Here is a 22,772-nt window from a genome sequence, read left to right as displayed (position 1 = left end):
TTCACTGGATGACAGTACGCATTCCTAGCTAGACTCTTCTCTTTCATTCCAGATGCTTCTAATTCTTCCTCTGGTCTGCCAGACATGGTACAGTTTTGAAAATGTAAGTTTGATTTCTCAACCCTTAAACCACTCACCTTTTAAAACCTTGCAGTGAGGGACTCCTGGGTGGCTCAATGGTTGAGCATCTGCCTTGGGCTGAGGGCATGATCCTGGGTCCGGGATTGAGTCCTGCCTTGGGGTCTCTTCAGGGAGACTGCTTCTCTCTCTGCCTATGTCTCTGCCTCTCTGTGTATCTTTCATGAATAACTAAATAAAATATTAAAACAAAACAAAACAAAACCTTTCAGTGGTTGCCTTTTGCTCTTCCTCTAAGATTTGTAACATGGTCTATAATGCCTTTGGAGACGTTCCCTTCCTTCTCCTACCACTTGGTTTTTGTTTTTCCCCCTGTGCAGAGTGTTCTATGCTCTGCCCACCTCCACTGTCTTCACCTCACTAGCTCCTACTACCCTTCAGATGCAACTCATACCCTCCTTGTCTAGTACCTACCACGGTTATAATTTAAATTTGGATTAATGTTTACTTGTAACTCTAAGCCCCACGAGGGCAGGAAACTAGTATGTTTTAGTCCATTGTATCTCCATAAATATTGAATGAATATTTTTAGTATATTACACAACATAAATATTATTTTAGAATATATGCACAAGTCTGGATTTACATAGATTCTCCACTCTAGTGCCTTGCCTGAGGGTTGGAGAATATCATCCCCCAAAACATTTTACGATACAAACACTAAAATGTGTTTTGTATCCCCTTAAAATAGGAGGGGATGCTTTGTAATCAATACCACATAAATAAGAATAAATCTTGTTATACTTATAAATAAGTCTTTGGCTCAGGCCATTGGCCTGACAGTATATAGACAGTATCATAGCATATTGAGGCCTGGCACCAGGGCTGCATAATGCTCATCTGCTGCCTTTTTTTTTTATTTTTATTTTTTTTTTTATTTTATTTATTTATTTTTTTAAAGATGATTTTTTTTTAAGATTTCATTTATTTATTCACGAGAATACACAGAGAAGAGAGAGAGAAGCAGAGACACAGGCAGAGGGAGAAACAGGCTCCATGCAGGGAGCCTGATGTGGGACTCGATCCTGGGTCTCCAGGATCACACCCTGGGCTGAAGGCGGCGCTAAACCGCTGAGCCACCGGGGCTGCCCTGCCTTTTTTTTTTAAACATATAATCAGTATATTAGACATATTTCAGGGAGAATTTAGAAACTTTTCATTTGATATGAGGGTCTCAGATATGCAGCTTTTGAGTTCTACAGTGTTTGAGGCCTGGTTGGAAGTACTAGTATACCTCGGCAAGGTGGCTTGAGGTGTGCTGAGGAAAAGTGTTTTTTATCCAACCAGATGGCCAGAGGTGCTTCAGGAATCCTCATCAGTAGATATAAATATAATACAGGTATCTGCAAGATTCTTCTGTTTAATTGCACATATACCCATTGAGAGGAGAAATGGTTTGTTTTTATGATATTAAAACATTTTTATTGTGAAATTCTTAAAGGGTAATAAAAGTATAGCAAAAGATATTAGAAGGACCTGTATACCCACTCGAAGCTTTATTAAATTTTAACATTTACAAGTTATTTTATTTTATTTTTTTTTAAATTTATTTATTTATTTATGATATTCACACACACACACAGAGAGAGAGAGAGAGACAGAGACACAAGCAGAGGGAGAAGCAGGCTCCATGCACCGGGAGCCCGATATGGGATTCGATCCTGGGTCTCCAGGATCGCGCCCTGAGCCAAAGGCAGGCGCCAAACCGCTGCGCCACCCAGGGATCCCATACAAGTTATTTTAAAAAGAAATAAAATAGGGACCCTGGCTGGCTCAGTGGTTGAGCGTCTTCCTTTGGCTCAGGTCGTGATCCTGGGGTCCTGGGATCGAGTCCCACATCGGGCTCCCCACAAGGAGCCTGCCTCTCTCTCTGCCTATGTCTCTGCCTCTCTCTCTGTGTCTCTCATGAATAAATACATAAAATCTTGAAAAAAAGAAATAAAATATTACAGAAACAGACAAAGCCCTGTGTGTATCCCTCTCTGATCTTATTCTTGTACCTCCAACACCAGCTCTACCTCCAACTATATCTTGAAATTGTTGTTTATCATGTCCAGGTATATTTTATATTTTTAAGTACATATACATGTATCCATAAATAACAGATCACACTTTTGCATATTTACAAAGTTAAGACAAAGGGGGCTATACAACTTGAGTCTCTCTGTAACTTATTCTGGTTCAACATTGTTTTTGAGACTTATACATACTGATATGTTATAGCCCCTGTTCTTTAACTGCTACATAGTATCTCATTGTACAGAATACCGTAATCTAGTTATCTGTTCTCTTGTTAACGGAACTTATTTTCACTACTACAAACAATGCACAATGAATATACCTCTTTGGGGGAGGCTCTTTAGAGCGGCTTTTCTCAGCTAATAGCATTAAGCCCTGATGCCCTAAGGTATTCACTGTGTGGAATGAATTAACTTCTCCCTTGGACATCTAGAATGATACTAGATATGTGTTATCCTTAGAATTAAGAAAATAGCAACTCTGATAATTTTGTTTAGAACTAAATTCACTTACAGAAGCCTCCATTGAGAAAGGCTACCCTACAGCATATATGTAGAAGTGGCATTGCTGGGTTTAAGGACAGGCTTTTGAGGTGGAAACTATTAGTCTTTTCCTACTTCCATTGTAATGGAATTGTAGATGGCTCATAATTGCCCAACCAGATTGCATTTTCCAGTTTCTCTCTCACTTAGATGTGCCCATGTGACTAAATTGTCACTAAAAGAAGGTGAATGGAAATGATGTATGTTTCTTCCCTGCCGGTGCCTCAACACCAGGTCACGCTTCTTCATATTCTGTTTTTCCTTCGTTCTACCTGGGTGACTGGTGGTGGCAATGAGTAGGACAACTGTGGGAGCTATATGTTGACCCTGGGAGAGCCACCAACACCCTGGGTCTCTGACTGCTTGCAAGGAGCAGGACTATAGTACTAATCTGATATACTTACCTAAAGTTTTACTTATGAGAGAAATAAACTTGACTTCAATCCATTAAATTTTGGGCATTTGCTAGGGGTCTAACAGTAAAGCCCTCTAGCCCATTTCCAATCTACAAAGTATGGCAAAATTGCTCTTTAATGTGGTTTTATTGATTGATACTCACTCTTCCAGCAACATGTGAAATATTCTGTTTTTCCAGATCCTTGACAACAGTTGGTTTTGTCAGGTGTTTATGTCTTCCCATAAGATAGGCATAAAATAGTATCTCATTGATATTTTAACTTCAGTTTCCCTGATTATTTTCCTAATTGTGTATCTTTTCATGTTTGAATAGCTGCTCAGATCTCTTTACTGTGTGTAAACTGTTACTACCATTTTCCTTTCTTTTTAAAAGATTTTATTTATTTATTTGGCAGAGAGAGAGAGAGAGAGAGAGAGTGCAAAGGTGAGCAGGGGGAGGGGCAGAGGGAGAGGGACAAGCAGGGAGCCCGAAGCGGGGCTCCATTCCAGGATCTTGGGATCATGACTTGAGCTGAAGGCAGACGCTTAACTGACTGAGCCACCCAGGTACCTCATATGTGTCTATTTTTGTATTGGGTTACTTGCCATTTCTTATTGAATTGTAGAAATTATTTGTATATTTTGTATCAAAAAATGTTGTCAGTTACAACTTGTGGTTTCACTTTTCACTTTATGGCTCTTGTACAGAAGTTTAAATTTTAATGTAGTAAAAATATGTCAACGTTTCCATGATTTGCTTTTGCAACTTGTTTTAGAAGTTCTTCTCTATTCCAAAATTCACCAAGATATTTTACATTTTCTTCTAAACATTTTAAAGTTCTGCCTTTCACAGGTAGGCCTTTGATCTACCTTACATTGATCTTTCTATGTGGGCTGACGTAATTCCCCGAGTTTTTAAAAAAATACAGATAACCAGTTGTCCCAGCACTGTTTATCCAAACTTCTCTATTGATCTGTAATGTTTTCTCCATCACAGTTCACGGTTACATATATGCATGAATCTGTTTCTAGCCTCTTTGTTCTGTTGGATCAGCCTATTAATCCATCCTTAGGCAGTAACACCGTGTTAATTAATTCAGCTTTTTGATACTTTAGCGTCTTCACACTAGCCCGTTGTATAAAGATGGACAAGTCACTTTACCTTCTTTTTTTTAATCTTTGGAATGGAAAATCTATACCTACACATAGTGTTGTTATGGATATTAAAGGAAACAAGAATTTCACGTAAAGCACCACATACGTGTAGGTAGGCACTCAACAGACTAGTGACGTTATGATCGTGTTGATGAAACACAAAGAGAAATGCTGGGAACCTCAGTTTGATTTACGAAAAGGAGTCTAAGGCTCTTGCTACTCTAGAGACTGTGATCCTCACCTTTTGGTATCTAGAAACCAGGTACCCCAAGAATATGTGAAGGGCAATGGAATAAAAGTGACAAAGGTGGTATCAGCGCAGAATGCAGTATCGAACCCTGAGCAAACAATCGTTAAAATATGAAGATAAGATGTGGGGCTGGCTGATGGCTGATGACCTTCGCAGTGTTTCCTGGTGTAGACACGGCCGCACACCGTGGGTCCGCCCTGCCTACAAACACCGAGCTGCCCGCCCACTCACGGCCACTGTCAAGCCTCCGGGCCACCCACTGGGGCACACGGCCTCGGAGAAGATTCCAGACAGGCTCGCAGAAGCTCTGAGAAGGATGGTGCAGAGCCAGGAGCGCGCTGGAAAGGAGGAGCAGCCTACACCTCCTCCGGGGCTTCTGCGGCGCTTCTGGGAAATATAGTCCTTTGCAGTGTGTCGAGCCTCGGGCTTCGGGAAGGGGGACTACAATTCCCTTCAGTCTTGGGGAGTCTTTGTGCAGCACGCCTGCGCAGTCCGGCGGCCAATGCCGCTATAAAGGCTTGTTTTGCTCCGGGGCTGATGCTCGGGAGCGTGGTCGAGTGGCCGGTGCGGTCGTCCTGGAGCCGGGCACGGGTAGGTATCTGCTCCCGCTCACCCCCTCCGTCTCCCTGGCTTGTCACGGGGGTCACCCCTGTGTGTTCCCTCCGGGGTGGCGGGCTGGGATCGGGGGTAAGAGCGGTCCCGGGGACACGGAGACCTGGTAGCGCAGTCTGGCCTCCTTCTGGTCTGCTGCCGCCCCCTCCTCGGGATGCAGCCCCCCCACCCCAGCGCTCGCGGCGAGGTCCTGGCGTTTGGAGGCAGGTGGGGTGGGATGAGTGGTCGGAGCGCTGGCTACATTCCGGGCTGCGGCCGCCAGGGGGTGCTGCGCTCGCGCCCCGTGGGTGTGGGTCGCTGTGGCCTCCTCGGGCCCGAACCGGCGTGGGAACGCCCCAGGGTCAGGGCATCCCAGGCCGAGCTGGTCGCGGAGAAGCCCCCACGCTCATGCTCGCCGGGAGGGAGGCCTGGGGCACCCTGCTCAGGCCGCACGCCGGCGACTCTGAGCTGCCAGCGACCTTAGAAGTCCTCCTCTGTGGGTTTTTTTTTTTTTTTTTTCTGCAAATGGATAAATGGAGGTTCGTGACCTAAGTGCGCACAGCAAACCCCGGGCAGAGCCCCCGGAATGGGATCCAGATCTCCTGGCTGTCATCAGTCGCTTTCCACTCCCACCACACAAGGCTGCATGTTGCTTTGCGTTCATTGCACGGGTGTGTGTGTGTGTGGGGGGGGTCATCTGGCTCCATGGGGAGGCGGGAGGCAGCGGGGCACAGGGATGGTTGGCCAAGTTTCAGAAGGCTTTGAAGGGCGAGATGGAGGGGTTTTAATGGGGTCCGTGGCCTGAGTGAACGGAGCGGAAGGTGGGAGGCACAACAAGTGGAGTACTGGAGGGTGGTGAATAGCTTCAGGTCTTCTTGTGCAGCTTCAGGGCCTGAATGAGATTCCTAAGGTCGGATACCTAAGGAATGTTGTAATGAAGGCAATTTGCACACACCAGTCTGGCTGGTTACAGTTCCTGTCGTCCTGTGAACCCCCCCCCCCCCCCCATGCAGTTTCCTCTGCATCATTGTGCTGGGTGAATGTCTACACGTTTACCACTGGAAGAGAGCCTTGGTTAAAAAAAAAAAAAAAAAAAAAAGCAGCTGACCGGATGGCCTCCACTCTATTGATTCTGAGTCTGGTCACTTCTTTGGGGTTCTCCCACTTTAGTTATTCTGCTAGTGCCATTGTATAGCTGTGACTCCAACATTAAAATAAAAAAAAATCCTTTTTTCCTTTCTTGAAAGCTGAAGCAAATTGCCATTGAAAAACAACTTTTTAACAACTGTGAGGGAGAAGAGAGGAAAATAGAGAAATACAGGTAGAATAAAAAATAGTTGAGCCTACTGATCCTTTCTTGGTTGCTTTCTTCAGATTTGAGCCTGTTTCTTTCTACAGCCTATAGGGATTCCTAGCTCTTGGGTGGCCTCCATGTGGGGTGCCCTGGCTTATAACCCTGATACACAGAAGATGGAATCCTCCTTATGTTCAAGGCCATAGTAACTTTGTACCTCCTGAAGGCCTGCCTTTTCTCACCGCTATGCCTCTTCTCCCAGGACACTAAGGAAACCAGAGTGTTAGAGTTAATAGGATGCTGCTCCCCACCCACTTTGTACATACAGAACTTGAGCTGAGTGAAGTAAGTCAATCGGAGAAGGACAAACAGTGTATGTTCTCATTTATTTGGGGAATATGAATAATAGTGAAAGGGAATAGAAGGGAAGGGAGAAGAAATGTGTGGTAAATATCAGAAAGGGAGACAGAACATAAAGACTCCTAACTCTGGGAAACGAACTAGGGGTGGTGGAAGGGGAGGAGGGTGGGGGTGGGGGTGAGTGGGTGACGGGCACTGAGGGGACACTTGATGGGATGAGCACTGGGTGTTATTCTGTATGTTGGTAAATTGAACACCAATAAAAATTAATTTATTAAAAAAAAGAACTTGAATAAAGTGATTGAAAACACATTTTGGGTATCAGGAGCTCTTAGACAACTGAGATGTGCTTTATGTTCCTCTTGACATGGCATTTGGTATTGTGAATTAGTTTGGCTGTGTCCCTTTCAAACTCACTTCTCTCCTGCCTTTTTTCAAAGGAGGTCTAATCTTGTCAGCCTCCACATAATCAGCTACATTAGGGAACCTTTTGATAGGAAGACTGAACTTCTGTGGTCCTTAAAACAAGAGGGATTACTCTGATCCGGAGCTGCATCCGACATCAGGGACCCTGGCAGATGCCAGGTCTGTTTATAGTTTAGGCTTAATGAGGTCTCAGTGACGTGATTGCTGTGCTCTCGATGGTGAGCTGGTGTTCCTTATGTTGCAGTTTGTCCTTGGACAAGGTGACTCTTTTTTTTTTTTTTTTTTAAGATAAGTAACCTAGTAGTATCAACTCAGGGTACATGAACCAGACTTATGAGAGGCCAGAAGTCAAGCTTTCTGTGTGCTAGAAGTGTGTCTGTATGGGGGAGAGTTACTCCTTTTTTGTTTAGTAAGTCTTTTCCTTTTCTCTGATATCTTGAAAAATGAATTGTCAGAATATTATCCGCAGAGTAGTACTTTTAAGACATGATGATAGGTAGGAATTTATGGCATCTGAAAGGCAGCACAGACAGCTACACTTCTTTAATTGTTCGTGAGGCTGGTACGAAAGGTGTTTTCTCAGCTTGTGTCTGGGAAACTTTGAACAGTCTCTGAGTCGGAAAAACATTTTCAAGAGGCATGTATGTGCTTTATTTTCTCGGAAGGAACCAGAGTCATTACAGGATATTGATTAAAGTTAGGCAGGCAAGCAGGGGTTTAGAACAGAGTTTCAGAGAGATACTAGGTTAAGATTTTGTAGGACAGGATGGGGAATCTGTTTTTGTTATTGTTTCTTAATAACAGGTTTGTTGAGTTATGATTTATATACTATGAAATACACCCCTTTAAAATATACAGCTCAGTGTTGCAGTAGTACATTCATAGAGTTGTGCAACCATCACCACTGTCTAATTTTAGAACACTTTCAGTACCCCAAGGGGAATTTGTTTGTAAAGTTAAGGTGCAATATTGTTTTGTATTTTATCCGTGTAAATTCATGGAGCTTTAAAATAACATCAACAAATCTGTTACCCGATTATAAAAATGCTGAGTTATTGTTGGTAGAATAAGTGCTTTGCAAGTTTTCATTTAGTAATATTTAGCAGAAGGAATATCCATTTTAAAATTGTGGAGTTTGGAATGCTTGGAACAGGCTTAAAGCCTTTTTTTTTTTTTTTTTTTTTAGAGACTTACCTAAATGCTCTCTATACATTGGGTGTGAGCTTAGTTCGAAGGGGTCAGTATCTCTTTACTAATGTGTTTATTTTTTTCTAATTTTTCCCCCTTTAGAGGTGGGAAGTAGTCATTCTTGATTCTTCTACACCGAAGTTTCTTTCTTTAAAAAATGAAATGGCACTTGAAAAAGTTCTGAAAAATTATTTTTTATAGATACAATAAGAAAACTTTTGTCCTTTTTTTCCTATTTTTTTAAGTTTATTTATTTATTTAATCTCTACACTCAGTATGGGGCTGGAATTTGCATGTTCTTCTGACTGAGCCAGCCGGACATCCCTCTTTTTCCCTATTTTAAAGTATTTTTGCATAGGAACATGCAAAACATAGGAAATACCTTTCTCTGATGAAATTTTTTAAAGTTCTTAAAAGTATTTTGAAAGTTCTGGTATAATTAACATTCAGTGTAATTCCTTGATGATTTTTAATTTCAGAAATTCTCAAGTGAAACCAAAAGTCTGTGAGCCCTGGCACCTCCACTCAGAGAAGATGAAGGATATCGACATAGGAAAAGAGTATATCATCCCCAGTCCTGGTTATAGAAATGTGAGGGAGAGAACCAGTACTTCTGGGCAGCATAGAGACCGCGAGGACTCCAAATATAAGAGAACTCGACCGGTCAGTATTTCCTTTCCTGAATCCCTTTTCTTACCTACTTGCTATACTAGACCACACCTTTTTTTTTTTCTTCTCATTTAATGCATCATTAAAAAGAAGTTTCATTTTTGTTGTTGGCTCTAGGTCACTGGTAAGAATTTATGGTTGCATGTGAAGGAGGAGAGGTTGGCTTCGGCCTCCCACCTATTTCTTCCTCTGAGTTCTCTCTCTGGCTTATACTGCCCTTGGTGCCTTCTGAAAAGGCTTTGCTTAAGAGAAGTCAGCTTATGGGGATGGGGGTGGAGGTGCTGGGGAGGGACCAGAGGGAATATGAACCGTTAAACTTCATGAGTGTACTTAAAATTGTTTTTTTCCTTCTACCTCTGTTGTCTGTGTTTAAAATGTGAATCTTTGGAGGGACTCAGTCAGATTTCAGAGTATTAGAACAATTCTAGATTGTTGTAGTGTAATTCTTAAGTTTTCTAAGGAAATCCGTGAATGTGAAGGAGCCTTTAGATAAGAATCTAGTTTTCTCCAAGGGAAATAATGAAATACACATTTTAAACTGGAAGAGATATCTTTCTTCTGAAAAAAAAATTATACCTTTTCTTCAATTGCAAAAGTAACTAATAAGGAAGATGGGGGTGATTGGATTTGGGAAGGTGAAGTTTGCGTTCATGTATTTGTTATGTGAAAACTTGAGAATCATGTGACTTTGCAGCTGACACTGGAGTTTCATTAGCCTGACATTATCTGTCCCTTTTTGGTATATGAAAGCTGTTGCTTTATTTATTTATTTATTTTTAAATTTTTATTTATTTATGATGGTCACACAGAGAGAGAGGCAGAGACAGAGACATAGGCAGAGGGAGAAGCAGGCCCCATGCACCGGGAGCCCGACGTGGGATTCGATCCCGGGTCTCCAGGATCACGCCCTGGGCCAAAGGCAGGCGCTAAACCGCTGCGCCACCCAGGGATCCCAAGCTGTTGCTTTATTAATCAACATTTTCTCACTAATAGGTGTTTTCTGTCCACAGTGTATATTATACAGTGCTTTCCTATTCAAGCTTAACTTTGGAAAAACATAGTCAACGTAATCACTGTCAAATCCTTAAGATGCCAGTTTTGTAACTGATTTGTGTCATTTATCGGGGCCTTATATTAAACATCTTTGAATATCTTCTGAGTGCTAGGCACTGTTAGTATAGCTCTTAACTCTGGAAAAAGTCACAAAGGTAGCGTTAGAAATGGGTTTCGAAGAATGATTGGGTGGAGATGCTTTCAAGCTACTATGTCATCTGTGCTTAGTGGTTTATGAATAAAATAGTACTAGTAGTAGAGCCAAACTCATGGGATCACTGAGGATTAAATTAGATAATACATACAAAATGCTTAGAATGATGCCTGCCACATAGCCTGTGCTCAGTAAATGTTAGATCTTAGAATAGTTTTCTAGAGCTTAGGGTGTGAAGGAGAAAATTCTGCATGCCATGCTAAGGAATGTTTTACTATGGCCATTTGGGAGCTCTTGGAAGTTATTGGGGAGGGTTTTTTCCCCCCTTTTTATTTTGAGATAACTGTAGATCCACATGCATTTGCAAAAAATAATACAAACAGATTCCATATATACTTGTTTTTTTTAAAAAAAGATTTTATTTATTTATTTGAGAGAGAGAGAGCATGAGCAGGGAGGAGGGGGTAGAGCAAGAGGGAGAAGCAGACTCCTCACTGAGCAGGGAACCCAAATTGGGACTCAATCCCAGGGCCCTGGGATCATGACCTGAGCCGAAGGCAGATGTTTAACCAGCTGAGCCACCCAGGTGCCCCAATATTCCATATACATTTTTTCCAGCTTCCCCCAATGGTAACTTCTTGCATCACTGTAGTACAGTATCTCAACATTGATACAATCTATCTACCTTATTAAGACTTAACTGGTTTTATAGTTTTGTGGGCACTGGTTTGTGTGTGTATTCTATGCAGTTTTTTTTTTTTTTTAAAGATTTTATTTATTTATTCATGATAGTCACAGAGAGAGAGAGAGGCAGAGACACAGGCAGAGGGAGAAGCAGGCTCCATGCAGGGAGCCCGACGTGGGATTCAATCCTGGGTCTCCAGGATCGTGCCCTGGGCCAAAGGCAGGCACTAAACCGCTGCGCCACCCAGGGATCCCATATGCAGTTTTTTCACATGTGTAGATTTGTGTGACCACCACTGTAGTCAGAACACACGACAGTAGCATCACAGAGATCTCTCATGCTACCCTCACCTTCCTCAGAGCCACAGCCACTTACTTGCCCCTCTCTCCTAGCCTTAGGCAACCTCTAATCTGTTCTCCACCTCAGTAATTTTGTCATTTAAGAATGCTATATAAATAGAATCACATAGTATATAACTTTTGAGATTGGCTTTTTTCACTGTGCATAATTCCCTTGAGATCCATCTACTTTGTTTCTTTTTTTTTAATTTTTTTAAAATTTTTATTTATTTATGATAGTCGCAGAGAGAGAGGGGGGTGGGGAGGCAGAGACATAGGCAGAGGGAGAAGCAGGCTCCATGCACCGGGAGCCCGACGTGGGATTCGATCCCGGGTCTCCAGGATCGCGCCCTGGGCCAAAGGCAGGTAGGTGCCAAATCGCTGCGCCACCCAGGGATCCCGAGATCCATCTAGTTTGTTGTACATATCCGTACTTTTTGTGAGTAGCATTCTATGTTATAGATAGTTCTTTCCTTTTAACTGGGAGTACTATTCCATGTTATAGAGGAACCATACATAGTCTGTTTAACCATTCATTTGTTGAAGGACATTTTGGGTTATTTCTAGTGTGTAGTTGTTACAAATAAAGCTGCCTCGAACATTTGTGTATAGGATTTTGTGTGAATAAGCTTTCATTTGTCTGGATAAATGCCCAGGAATGCAGTTGCTGGGTCATATGGTAAGTGCATGTTTAGTTGTATAAGGAACTTCAATACTCTTTTCCAGAGTGGCTATTCATTTGTACATTCCCACCAACAATATATGAATGATCCAGTTTCTTGTCATTCTTGCCAGTATTTGGTGTTATTATTATTATATTTTAGGCATTCTGATGGGTATGTCTGATATCTCATTGTAGTGTTTCATTGTAGTTTTCATTTGTGTTACCTGATGGCTAATGATACTAAGCTGAGAAGGGATTTTTAAGACTTGATTTTTATCTTAGGAAGATTAGTTTTGAGACAGTGTGGAAAAAAACCATATGGGAGGGAGAGACAAAAATATAAGGAGTGGTCAGGAGGCTCCTATGCCAAATTACATGAGAGAGGCCAGGGGTCCGTGTCCAAGCATAATAGTGAGGATGGATGAGAGACTTAGGGACATCTCTGGAAGGAGAAGGAAGTACTGGGGTTGGGGCATGGGATTGGTGATAAGAATTTAAAACTGTGAATCCCCAAACTAACGTATGGGAAAAGAAGATTCAGGAGGTGAGAATGAGTTTGCTTTGAACAAGTTGAATTTGAGTGTGTCCAGATAAAGTGATCAGTAGATAGAACACAGGCAAGGAGTAGGGGGAAAAATTTGAAGTCATTAATGCATCATGTAGATGAAGCCTTGAGAGTGAGCAAGCTTGCTCAAGGATGTCTTCTAGACCAGAGAGAGGTGGAACCTGGGAAGCTATGTGTGGTCTGGTGAAATTTCTGGGGCCAGGGTCTCTGTCTAGTTGGTTAGAGTAAAATTGACATTAGAATGTGGTAGTGACAGCCCAGCTTTTCCTCTGCAGGTGGAGAAGAGCTGGAAATAGAGACACTGTTGTGCCTTTTGTCCCCTGAATTATTAAGTCAGCACCCAGACAGCAAGTTTCCTTCATGTGATTAAGTCTTATCTTGAAGAAACAGGAAGGCTAATACCACTTTGATAAAATTTCGGAAGTCCACATGAATTTCGTTTTCGTTATCCTTTCATGTTTCCCAGACTTTTAAATTTGAGTTCTGTTTTCATGATTTTTATCTTATCCTTGTACCCTCTGAACTTTTTTTTTAGTTAAAGTATTTCTTTTAATCTACCAGGTTTCTATTTTTTGTTCATCCTTGACCTAAGCAATAAAATCATAGGTTTATGCAGGCTAGTTTTTATATACATTAAAATGAATATATAACTATCAGGTGTTTTTAAAAGTTCACATTCCCCCTAGGATCTTATTACCGGTTGAAACCCCAAATTTCTTAGACACGTTTATCTTGAACTTATATCATATGTTAGCAATTTGCTAAGAGAACTAGCAAGATGATAAAAAGTTTCTGGCTCAGAGATGGTATAAAAATGGATAATTTAAGTAGTTGGGAAGCAGGATGGCTATATAAACATATATTTTTTAAAAATGTAAGGAGCTAATTGGTTAGAGATTACAATTTCATGTCACTTGATTGTTAACTATCATTTCTGTATTAGCTGTTAAGGAAGAAATCTGGGATAGGGCCTCTCAGATGCCAGGTATCCATCAGAAATAAAAAACAGCACCTCCGAGTAACAAAAGATAAGGATACATCTGTGGCTCTTAGTTGGCAAACAAGGTTTTATTTACCACCATTAGCCTTTCATGTGTTCAGTTGACATGGAAACATGAAACTGTGTCAAACCATAAATCAGAAGCAAAGCACCAAGGAACAAATTCTGATTTTGAACTGGCCAGCGATTTTTTTTTCTCAAGCTGTAAACAAAGTCATAGTACACAGTTTGCCTATTTCTTAATATTGTGGCTGAAACTTTTGGAATACCCTTTGGAAAAAATGCTCTCAACAGTCACATCTTCAAATATTTGTATCCCATCAGCATAGAGATAATTCAAGTAAAAATCATTCATCTTTACACTTACTTTTGTTTAGGACTATTGAGTTAATGCTTGTGGCCACACATGATTTAATGTTTAGCAGACATCCTTGAATCCTGAAGTGCATGTGGCAGTGTCTTCTGCTGCTGTAAATTTTTTGAGCCTAAGTCCTAACCTTGGCTGGCATTAGGCCGGCATTATTTGAACCCACATGAAGATTTATGTCTAGACTGCTCCTAAACACTGACTGTGTCTGAAGCATGATTCTCCTGGCATGGCTCCTTTTCTTACAATTGCTTTCAGTATGCACATGTAGATCACACCACTCCACAAGCCCTGGTTGGTTTGTTTTAAGATGAGATATTTATTCATCTTTTTATTCAGCAGTCTCCAAGCTGCACACACAGCTCTGAACAAAGTGGTCTGGTACAGATGAAAATAAACTGGTGTGGGTCCTGCCTGCCCTGCTGTAGAACCTGAAACTCATAGGCACATACACAGATTATTGTAATTTAGGTGCTGTGGAAATTAATAAGAAGGAAAGAGTGCTTCGGTTTTTGAGGTCAGGGAATACTTCAGGAGGAGGTGGCATTCACCGGTGCTTGAGGTATAGGTAATGTGGTGGAGAAGTAAAGAACTGGCAGAAGAAATTGCTGCAGATACAGAGGACTAGGCCCTGTTGGCTTTATGCATGAAATGTAGAGTCACAGATGTAGGGGGATGGGTCAGTGAGTTTCAGATGATGTGTGTTCTTGAATCATGGGCCAAAGAGTTTGGATTTTAGTTGCTTAAAATTAGAATTTGACCAAGACAAAGCTATTTGGCTCTTCTATAAGCTTTTTTTATTGTAGGTAGTCATTTTTGCTTGCTGCTCTCAAGCCAAAGCCAAAGGTGACTTGTTCTTCACAAAACATGTCTAATCTAGGAAAAGAGGAAGAATGGAAAATAAGCAGAAGTTAACTCAAGTTCATATGCCATTATGACTGCTCACTCTTTTTTTCCCTTCTCTCAAGTGGAAATTTGTGGTGGAATTTTCTTTCTATCAAGTTAGAATGTTTTGCCTGTAGAAAAGGTAACAAAGCAAGTATTCATGAAGTCCAGTGATCTTCACTTGTATTTCTCTTAGTTCCGTGTGAGACTGGCCCTCTAACCTTGGTTGGAGTTTTCATAATTAGTGATTTGAAGTATTTTGGTGAGCTGAAGTTGTATCCTAGGGGTCAAGGATGTGAGTCTAATCTCTTACTGAGAAATATGATTCTAAGACGTATTATTAAGAAAGAATTATGGCTTCACTGTAGAAACTGTGCAAAGTTGTAGAAGGTGATAGCAGAAAACATAGACCCTTAACCCCTCTACCTAGAACAACTACTGTTATGAGAGATTTGACTCTGAAAGCTTTTCTGTATGGACTAAGGGTATGTGAATTTGTCTATGTCCTTGTATTTTCAGAGTCAAGAATATTACCTGTGAGTCCACTTGCTGTTAGGAAGGAGAGCAGGATGAAGGAGATTAGTATTTGCAGTCTCTGCATTATTTTTCTCTTGATTGGTACTTAGTGACTCAGCAGATTTTTTGGACAGTGATACGATGAGTAAGAACACCTGCTTTTTTTTTTTTTTCCTCTTTTCCCTGTAGGCATTTATAAAGCTGTATAAAGCTCAGTACAAGTGTGATACGGTTATCTGGCTTGGTGCCACATGTTGGTTTCCAATAGCAGCCCAGAGTCCTCTGGTGGAGGTGACAACAGCACTGTAACTGGTGCAGAGCCTGAGTGGCTTTCTTGCATGGTGAAATGAATCTACAGTGCCATGGGTCTCCTGAGGTTGGCCTGCTGCCATGATCATGAGCTCTTTTATGCTGTCTGCAGTAGGGCTGCTGCTTCTTTCCTAGGAAATGCTGTTTAAGGGAAATAAATATAGCCTGTTGGCTTGAGTTAAGGAAGCTTTCTGTCAAAGTGGAAGAAAAGTATTGGAACAGCTTCCTGTATTTTAAGCAGCTTTAAATACCGAAGTCTTTATTGTGTTAAGATATATAATTTGGACATTACAAATGATTAATGAAAACTTTTTCAATGAAATCTTGGTTCTGCTTTTAGGTCGCCTTCTGCTGATGCTCTCTTTAATGTCTCAATATTATTTCCCTTTCTCTTAATCAAAAATAAAAAGGTCAATACCAGGAACAGGAAACAAGGCCTCTAGAAGTCTTTGCCTTGGTCAAACCTCTCAATATCAAAATTACAGATTAATGTGAAGTTAATTTGGTGCACCAACATTCACTGATTAGCAGAATTAAGCTTGTCTATCCCTTCTTTATCCTCTTTTTTAGGGAGTTAGCCTATTTAGGTAATTAGATCTTATATATGTTTTAATTATTTAAGATTATTTTGTGAATTAGCTGTTCAGGGAATCAACTTAATTCTGTTAAGGTGAAACTTAATTCTATCAGGTGAAAACTTCTGCTTACCAAAGCAGATACAGTGTTGAGCAGAAAAGTAGCCAAGCTGCCCAAATCTTTATTTTTGTGTTTGTTTCTCATCATGGTTGGCGGTTACAGCCTTGCTCTGCAGTACTGGGGTCACGTGATGGAACTGCTAATGTCTCACACTAAGGATCTGATGTGGATGTATGTGTGGTACTAAGCACTAAGGGAAGTCTTATGTACAGATTTTACTTTGGATTCTTTTTTTTTTTTCTTTGAAAGCTAAAGCCTGACAGTCTTGATGAGATTTTGTCAAATGCAAAAGAGCAAAATTCTATCTAAATCTAAATCTAAATCTGAGTCTAGGTTGCATGTTAAAATCACTTGAAAAATATTAAAACAATACAGCGCCCTATCCCAAACCAATTAAACCAACCTCTGGAGTAGGTCTCGTGTTGTTTTATTTATTATTATTTTTTATTTTTTAAAGATTTAAAAAAAAATTTTTTTTATGTATATATTCATGAGAGACACACACACACACACACACACAGGCAAAGGGAGAAGCAGGCTCCATGCAGGGAGCCCGATGCAGGACTCAATCCCGGGTCTCCAGGATCAGGCCCTGGGCTGAAGGGGGCATTAAACCACTGTGCCACCCAGGCTGCCCTCACGTTTTAAAGCTGCCCTGGTGATCCTAATATGTAGCCATTGCAGAGAACCTCTGTTGTAGATCTCATGGAATAAAGTTTCTTCTATCCCCTCAACCAGTGGGGTTCCAAGTGTTTCCCATGAGTCCTTTTTTCTCTTCTGATGGATTTTTCAGTTTAATCCTTTAAGACTTTATCATTGTAATAGCAACGTTAATCTCACACCCTGGTGTAATAGGAACTTTGAATAAGTTCATTGGAATTTAGCTTATGAAACAACTGAAAGCCCTCAAATTCCTGCTGATTATTGGATAATGCTAGGTTATGAACTGTAGAAAAATATCTGTTTACCATGGTGTCAGTGTTAAGTTCTATCCATTGGTCTTATGGATTAATCCATGAACGTTGCCTTCTAGAATTTTGCTGTCTCTTTGGACTGAAGTGGCCACTATCTGGAAATTCTTTTTTTTTTTTTTAAGATTTTATTTATTTATTCATGAGAGAGAGAAAAAGAAAGAGAGAGAGAGGCAGAGACAGGCAGAGGGAGAAGCAGGCTCCATGCAGGGAGCTGGACGTAGGACTCGATCCCAGGACCCCAGGATCAGGCCCTGGGCTGAAGGCGGCGCTAAACCGCTGAGCCACCGGGGCTGCCCCTATCTGGAAATTCTTAAAGGAAGAGCTTGAGATAGTCAAGATCATGTCCTAACCCACTGGAGTAAGGATGGGATGGGAACTGGGAGAAGAAATGTCCTTTGGGGGATCCCTGGGTGGCTCAGCAGTTTAGCGCCTGCCTTTGGCCCAGGGCGCAATCCTGGAGTCCCAGGATCGAGTCCCACGTTGGGCTCCTGGCATGGAGCCTGCTTCTCCCTCTTGCCTGTGTCTCTGCCTCTCTCTCTATGTCTATCATAAATGAATAAATAAATCTTTAAAAAAAAAAAAAGGAAATGTCCTTTGTAGTTTTCTTTACCTTGTTAGAGGTAGAGAGGATGTGAACACCTGAAGTTAGCTAGTCTTGGGAGGGTATCAACTTTTTAAATTTCTTTGCTAATTTAAAAGAAAATGTTAATTTCTTTTTAATTTAATTTTCAGTATTTTGAGTCTCTTGAGATCTATGTGTGCTCATATAAGAGTACCCTTAATAAGTCTGTCTCTCTAGATGTTTGTCATAAAGGTGACTACAGGGCCAAGACATCTATAGAAAAGCTTTTACCTGGGGGACACCTGAATGGCTCAGTGGTTGAGTGTCTGCTTCGGTTCAGGTCGTGATCCTGGGGTCCTAGGATTGAGTCCCACATTGGGCTTCCCTGTGGGGAGTCTGCTTCTCCCTCTGCCTATGTCTCTGCCTCTCTGTGTGTGTCTCTCATGAATAAATAAATAAAATCTTACAAAAAAAAAAAAAAGAAAAAACTTTTACTTGGGCCAGAAGCTGTCCATTCTGTGGTTGTGTTAAGATCTTGTGAATTAAGGAGAGGAGAGGAGAATGTGCTGTAAGATCTGAAGCCAGTCTATTCTGACTGTGCCCCAAATACCTCTTTTTTTTTTTTTTTTTTTTGTGGAGTGTGCCAGACAGGAGTGTAGCAGCCTTTAATCCTCTCAGAAGCTGAGAGGCGCCTCTGCACTGCCAGTTGATTCCTGCCATCCCTGCATTCAGGGACAACTTGGATGAATCCTCAGCCCCCTGGCTTAGGAAGGCTGTCCTGCTGTTGTCCTGCTGTCAGGAAGGGATTGTTCAGTCTGGGGAATGATTTCTGGCCCCTGGTATCTTGTCCCAGCGGCCTCCATGCAGGGAAAACCCCATGGTTGCCCTGTCAGCAGGCATTCCGCTCTGGCGGCCTATTAAAATGGGATGGGACAAACCAGTTAAACGGCGGTCATGCTGTGCGATAGGTGCGCCAATTATCCAGCCATGGGGATGGTGTTAGAGTGCAAAGAGGTGGGGAAGTCTCTTATGCAAGTATCTCCGTTTGCTAATGGATCAAATTTCCCTTGTTTACTTCACCAGATGGACATGAATATGACTGTGTGTTTCCCTGACCTTTATTTGAACTGAGCAGAACCTGGATTTCAGGGACCCCTTTTAGCTCCCCAGTACCCCGCATCATGCCCCCTCACCATCGCCTTAGTAGGACAAAAAATGCTCAGCATCTCCTAGCTACAAAAGCCTCAGGAGGATATAGATGGCAGTAGTATTTCCTTGTTTAATGTTTTCTCAGCTCCTGGATCAAGCAGTATTTTTCCCTTTGGAACAAATCAACTGCCGCAGATGCCTCTCTCTGGCCGAGTCATCTGGCTGTGGAAAGTCTTTTCAGTCTGCAGTGCACATTTAGAGAAATAGGTGTCCTTATCCCATCTCAGGAGAAACTTGAAAAAATTACTTCTAAAAAGGATTTTAAAAATACCTTAAAAATACTGTTAAATTCCGTTAAAATACTTTAACATAAAAAATAAATAGGCCTCATAAAAGACATCGCCCTAGATCATCATATATCAAATACTATATGAGCTGGTTAGCTAATTAGAGCTACCCTACCCTAGCTCTACTGACATTCTGGGGCCAGGTAGTTAGTTCTCTGTTGTGGGAGGTTGTTCTGTGCATTATAGGATGTTCAGCAGCATCCCTGGCCTCTGCCCACTGGACACATAGTTGTGACAAACAAAAATGTCTCCAGACATAGCCAAATGCCCCTGGGGCAAGCAAAAGCAACCTTACTTGAGAACTAAGGGACTACATACACTGTGAAATACTGTAGCCATGTGTCACTGAACATTTGAAATATATGAGGTCCAAGTTGAGATGTGCTAGAATATAAAATATACCCTGGGTTTCAAAGACTCCCTCCCATAGCTCAGCTTAAATAAGCTATTTAATTCTTTTTCTTCTATTTATTTCATCTTTTTAATGTAACTTTTTGGAGTTAATCCCAAATGGATTAATGTATGGCATATCCTTTAGATGTTGGTGTTCCCAGTTTCCAACATGGGGGGGCGGGGGCATCCCCTATACACAACATCAAATAATTCTTGGACACCAGAAGGATGTCTGAGAGTTCAACTCAATTCTGACACTATCCAGAGACAGCATCAGATTCTACAGAATAAGGGTTCAGTCCTACAAAACAGGCCCCCACCTCACAACTTCAGACTCCAGCCGCAAGCCCCAGGTTGTTTGTTACCTGTACTTCTGACAGGCTGGCTCCAGATGGGAGGTTCCGACAATCTCCTCCTTAAAGTCCTTTTAATTTGCTACAGCAGCTCACAGAATTCAGGGAGACTTTTACATTTATCAGTTTATTAGTAGAGGATATGATAAAAGATCTGAATGAACAGCCAGATGAAGAGAAACACAGGGCGAGATATGGGGAAAGGGCATGGACCTCCAGGTGTGTGTCAGTCTCTTCAAATTTCCATGTGCTCACCATCCTTGGAAGCTCTCCAAATCCAGTGTTTTTTGATGAAGATCAAATACATAGGAGAAATATATTTTGGTTATCTAAGTCACCAGATATATACTTCTTATAAATCACAGTATCACAGTGTGAAACCTGGATCTCAGTTTATTCATCTTTAATCTGTTATTTGTCCCACAGTATTCACTGAATCATTTTTCTCTATTATATTATTTACACTTTCACATAGTAAGCCCTTATAGTTTGAATATATTAAGTCTTTTCTCTTGCTTCATTTCCGTTTTTAATCCATTCAACCTTAGAATGTTGACAACTTACTTTACAGACTGTTAATATGGTAGGATTAGTTTTCCTTTACCTTTAAACAGATAAACCTTTTTTTTTTTCCTGCCTTGCATGGCCACATAAACTTTTGTGGGAAGCCTAGAGAGAAGTTAGGCCTCCAGTAGAATAGTTAGGAGGATGAGACATCTGTGCAGTTACTGGCAGGGTGATACAAAGATAATTTTATGTTTCTTTTTTTTTAATTTTATGTTTCAATATAAGTATAATGTATCTATCTTTTAACACCTGTATATCTTTGGTTTAAAAACAAGAAGTACTCTTTTGCAATTAAGTAAAATTGTTTATGTACATTCTAGTGTTCTAATCATGTACTTGTGACTTTGACTTTGGAAACTACCATTTGCTTATCATGAGGTTAGTTGAAAGAGTCAGAGTTAGAGTCATAGTTTATTTTAATCTGATACTCATCCTGGGGAAAACAGGAGAGCTGTCTATAAAGGTACATTTAAGGTCATCTTGTAGAGTGGTGGTATATTGGCTTGTTTTTTTCTTTGAAAGGAATGTGGCATTGTGATATCTATAAGGTACTTGACATAATGCTTGGCATATAGTAAGTGCTGTGTTGGCTTGTTATAAATTAATTTGCCCAAATAATCTGTCATCTTCGAGTAAGCAGTTTGCCTTTACAGATACATGTTAGTCATGAGATCTGGCTACAAACAAGAAAGATTAGCCTAGCTGCCTCTATTTCTTGCTAAAGCCCCAGGGTAGGTTAGATAGAGGTAGCTTCAGGTCAACAAAATAAACCTGAAAGTACTAAAGCTAATAGTCTGTTGGGGGAAGGTCATCAAGAGGATCCAACTACCAATTGACCCATGAGCTGGACCCTTAAAATTGGAAGCTCCTCACCCCAACCTTTGGCCTTGGAATGTGGCTTCCACTTGCCTTCCCCTCTCCCAGAAGCTGCCCCAGGGACGTAGGCTTGAGATAGTAATGTGTTGTTGAGACCAACCATCTATATTGTATACAGGACTGAACCTGGTTATGGCTTCTATAGAAACTTTTAAGATTCTTGCAGGTGGGTATGGAGACCTACTCATCTTGTGGCCACTCAAGAAAAGTCTCGTATGTAAGTTCCCTGGTTTGTTAAACCTGCCACCTACCAATCTAGAGTGGTCTGCCTCTTTCTTTGGTGTCTCCTTGGGGGTGCTGGTTTGGTTTGGGGCTGATACAGTTGGCAAGCCAGCCAGGAGACCAAAGAAATGACAATGGGAAAGAGGAATCCTCCTTGGGATAGAACCCTGGTTGGCTATCAACCTTGATATGGGGAGTGAAGACCCATATCTTAGATGCTTGTGGACCCCCACATGAGTCCTGGGACACCCTGAAAATGCCAGTAGGTTTGATGCATGTTTGAGAAACCACACATAGCACACTGTGGCAAAGGAGGGAAGAGAATGGCTGTCACAGTGAGCTGGCTTCTCCTGCAGTAAACCAGCCCCCATACATTCAGGGCAAGAAGACACCAAAGAAAGAGGCAGACCACTCCAGATTGGTAGGTGGTTTAATAAACAAGGGCACTTACATACGAGACTGTTCTTGAGTGGCTACAAGATGAGTAGGGTTAGAGACCATAGTGTGCCATTTTGCAAAGCTAGGAGGGTACGGGCTGCCATGGATTGAAGTCTAAGCTCTTGTGACAAAGCCTGATTAGGACTCTATGAGGGGGATTTCTAGAAAGTGAAGAGAATAGAATGAAAGGGATGATATTGTGGTGTTTGATAGTGAAACAGACAAAATGCCCAGTGCTGTCTAACCCTTAATACAGAAGAAAGGTCTAAATAGCAATTACTCAAAAAACTCCTAGGAGAAAACTTACAGTCTTTCTGTGCCACCCCCCCACCTTGAGGTTGTAAATCTTATCATGTTTTTGAAATGTAAACACCCCAGGAGATAACCAAAATAAATACTGCCCACAGAGACTGAATTTATAAATGCGGAAAAAGGGACTTTTCAAAATACAAACTGCTGTAGAAGCTCCCTTGCCCCAAAAAGCTTTAGCCATGTGAGTGATATCTGATTCATGGCTAGACTTTTGGAATGAAAGCTATTGGATCTCTGTTTGTGTCTATCTGCATATTATGTATGTCTCTGGATATATATTATGTATGTGATTTTTTTTTTATCTCCCAAGGGCATTGCC

The 22,772-nt window shown here is 41.3% G+C and overlaps 1 protein-coding gene across 3 annotated transcripts in view; it reads left to right on the top strand.

Annotated features, from left to right (window-relative positions):
• The first annotated feature begins 3,568 nt into the window (after nucleotides 1-3,568).
• Nucleotides 3,569-22,772, top strand: part of ABCC5 (ATP binding cassette subfamily C member 5) — a 92,869-nt gene continuing 73,665 nt past the window's right edge. Inside the window, exons 1-2 of one of the 3 annotated variants that reach the window (XM_055307855.1) lie at nucleotides 3,569-3,662; nucleotides 8,839-9,022. In XM_055307855.1, coding sequence (XP_055163830.1) covers nucleotides 8,894-9,022 — 129 coding nt within the window. In that variant the 5' untranslated portion in view covers nucleotides 3,569-3,662; nucleotides 8,839-8,893. Of the gene's footprint in view, nucleotides 3,663-4,874; nucleotides 5,092-8,838; nucleotides 9,023-22,772 lie in introns of those variants that run through there. The other 2 variants (XM_055307857.1, XM_055307854.1) reach the window with 2 other exon arrangements.

The sequence above is a fragment of the Nyctereutes procyonoides genome, unplaced genomic scaffold (assembly GCF_905146905.1).
Source record: "Nyctereutes procyonoides isolate TBG_1078 unplaced genomic scaffold, NYPRO_anot_genome, whole genome shotgun sequence".
NCBI classification, from domain to species: Eukaryota; Metazoa; Chordata; class Mammalia; order Carnivora; family Canidae; genus Nyctereutes; species Nyctereutes procyonoides.
Note: the sequence above shows the minus strand (reverse complement) of the source record. Positions and strands in the feature narration are given on the sequence as shown.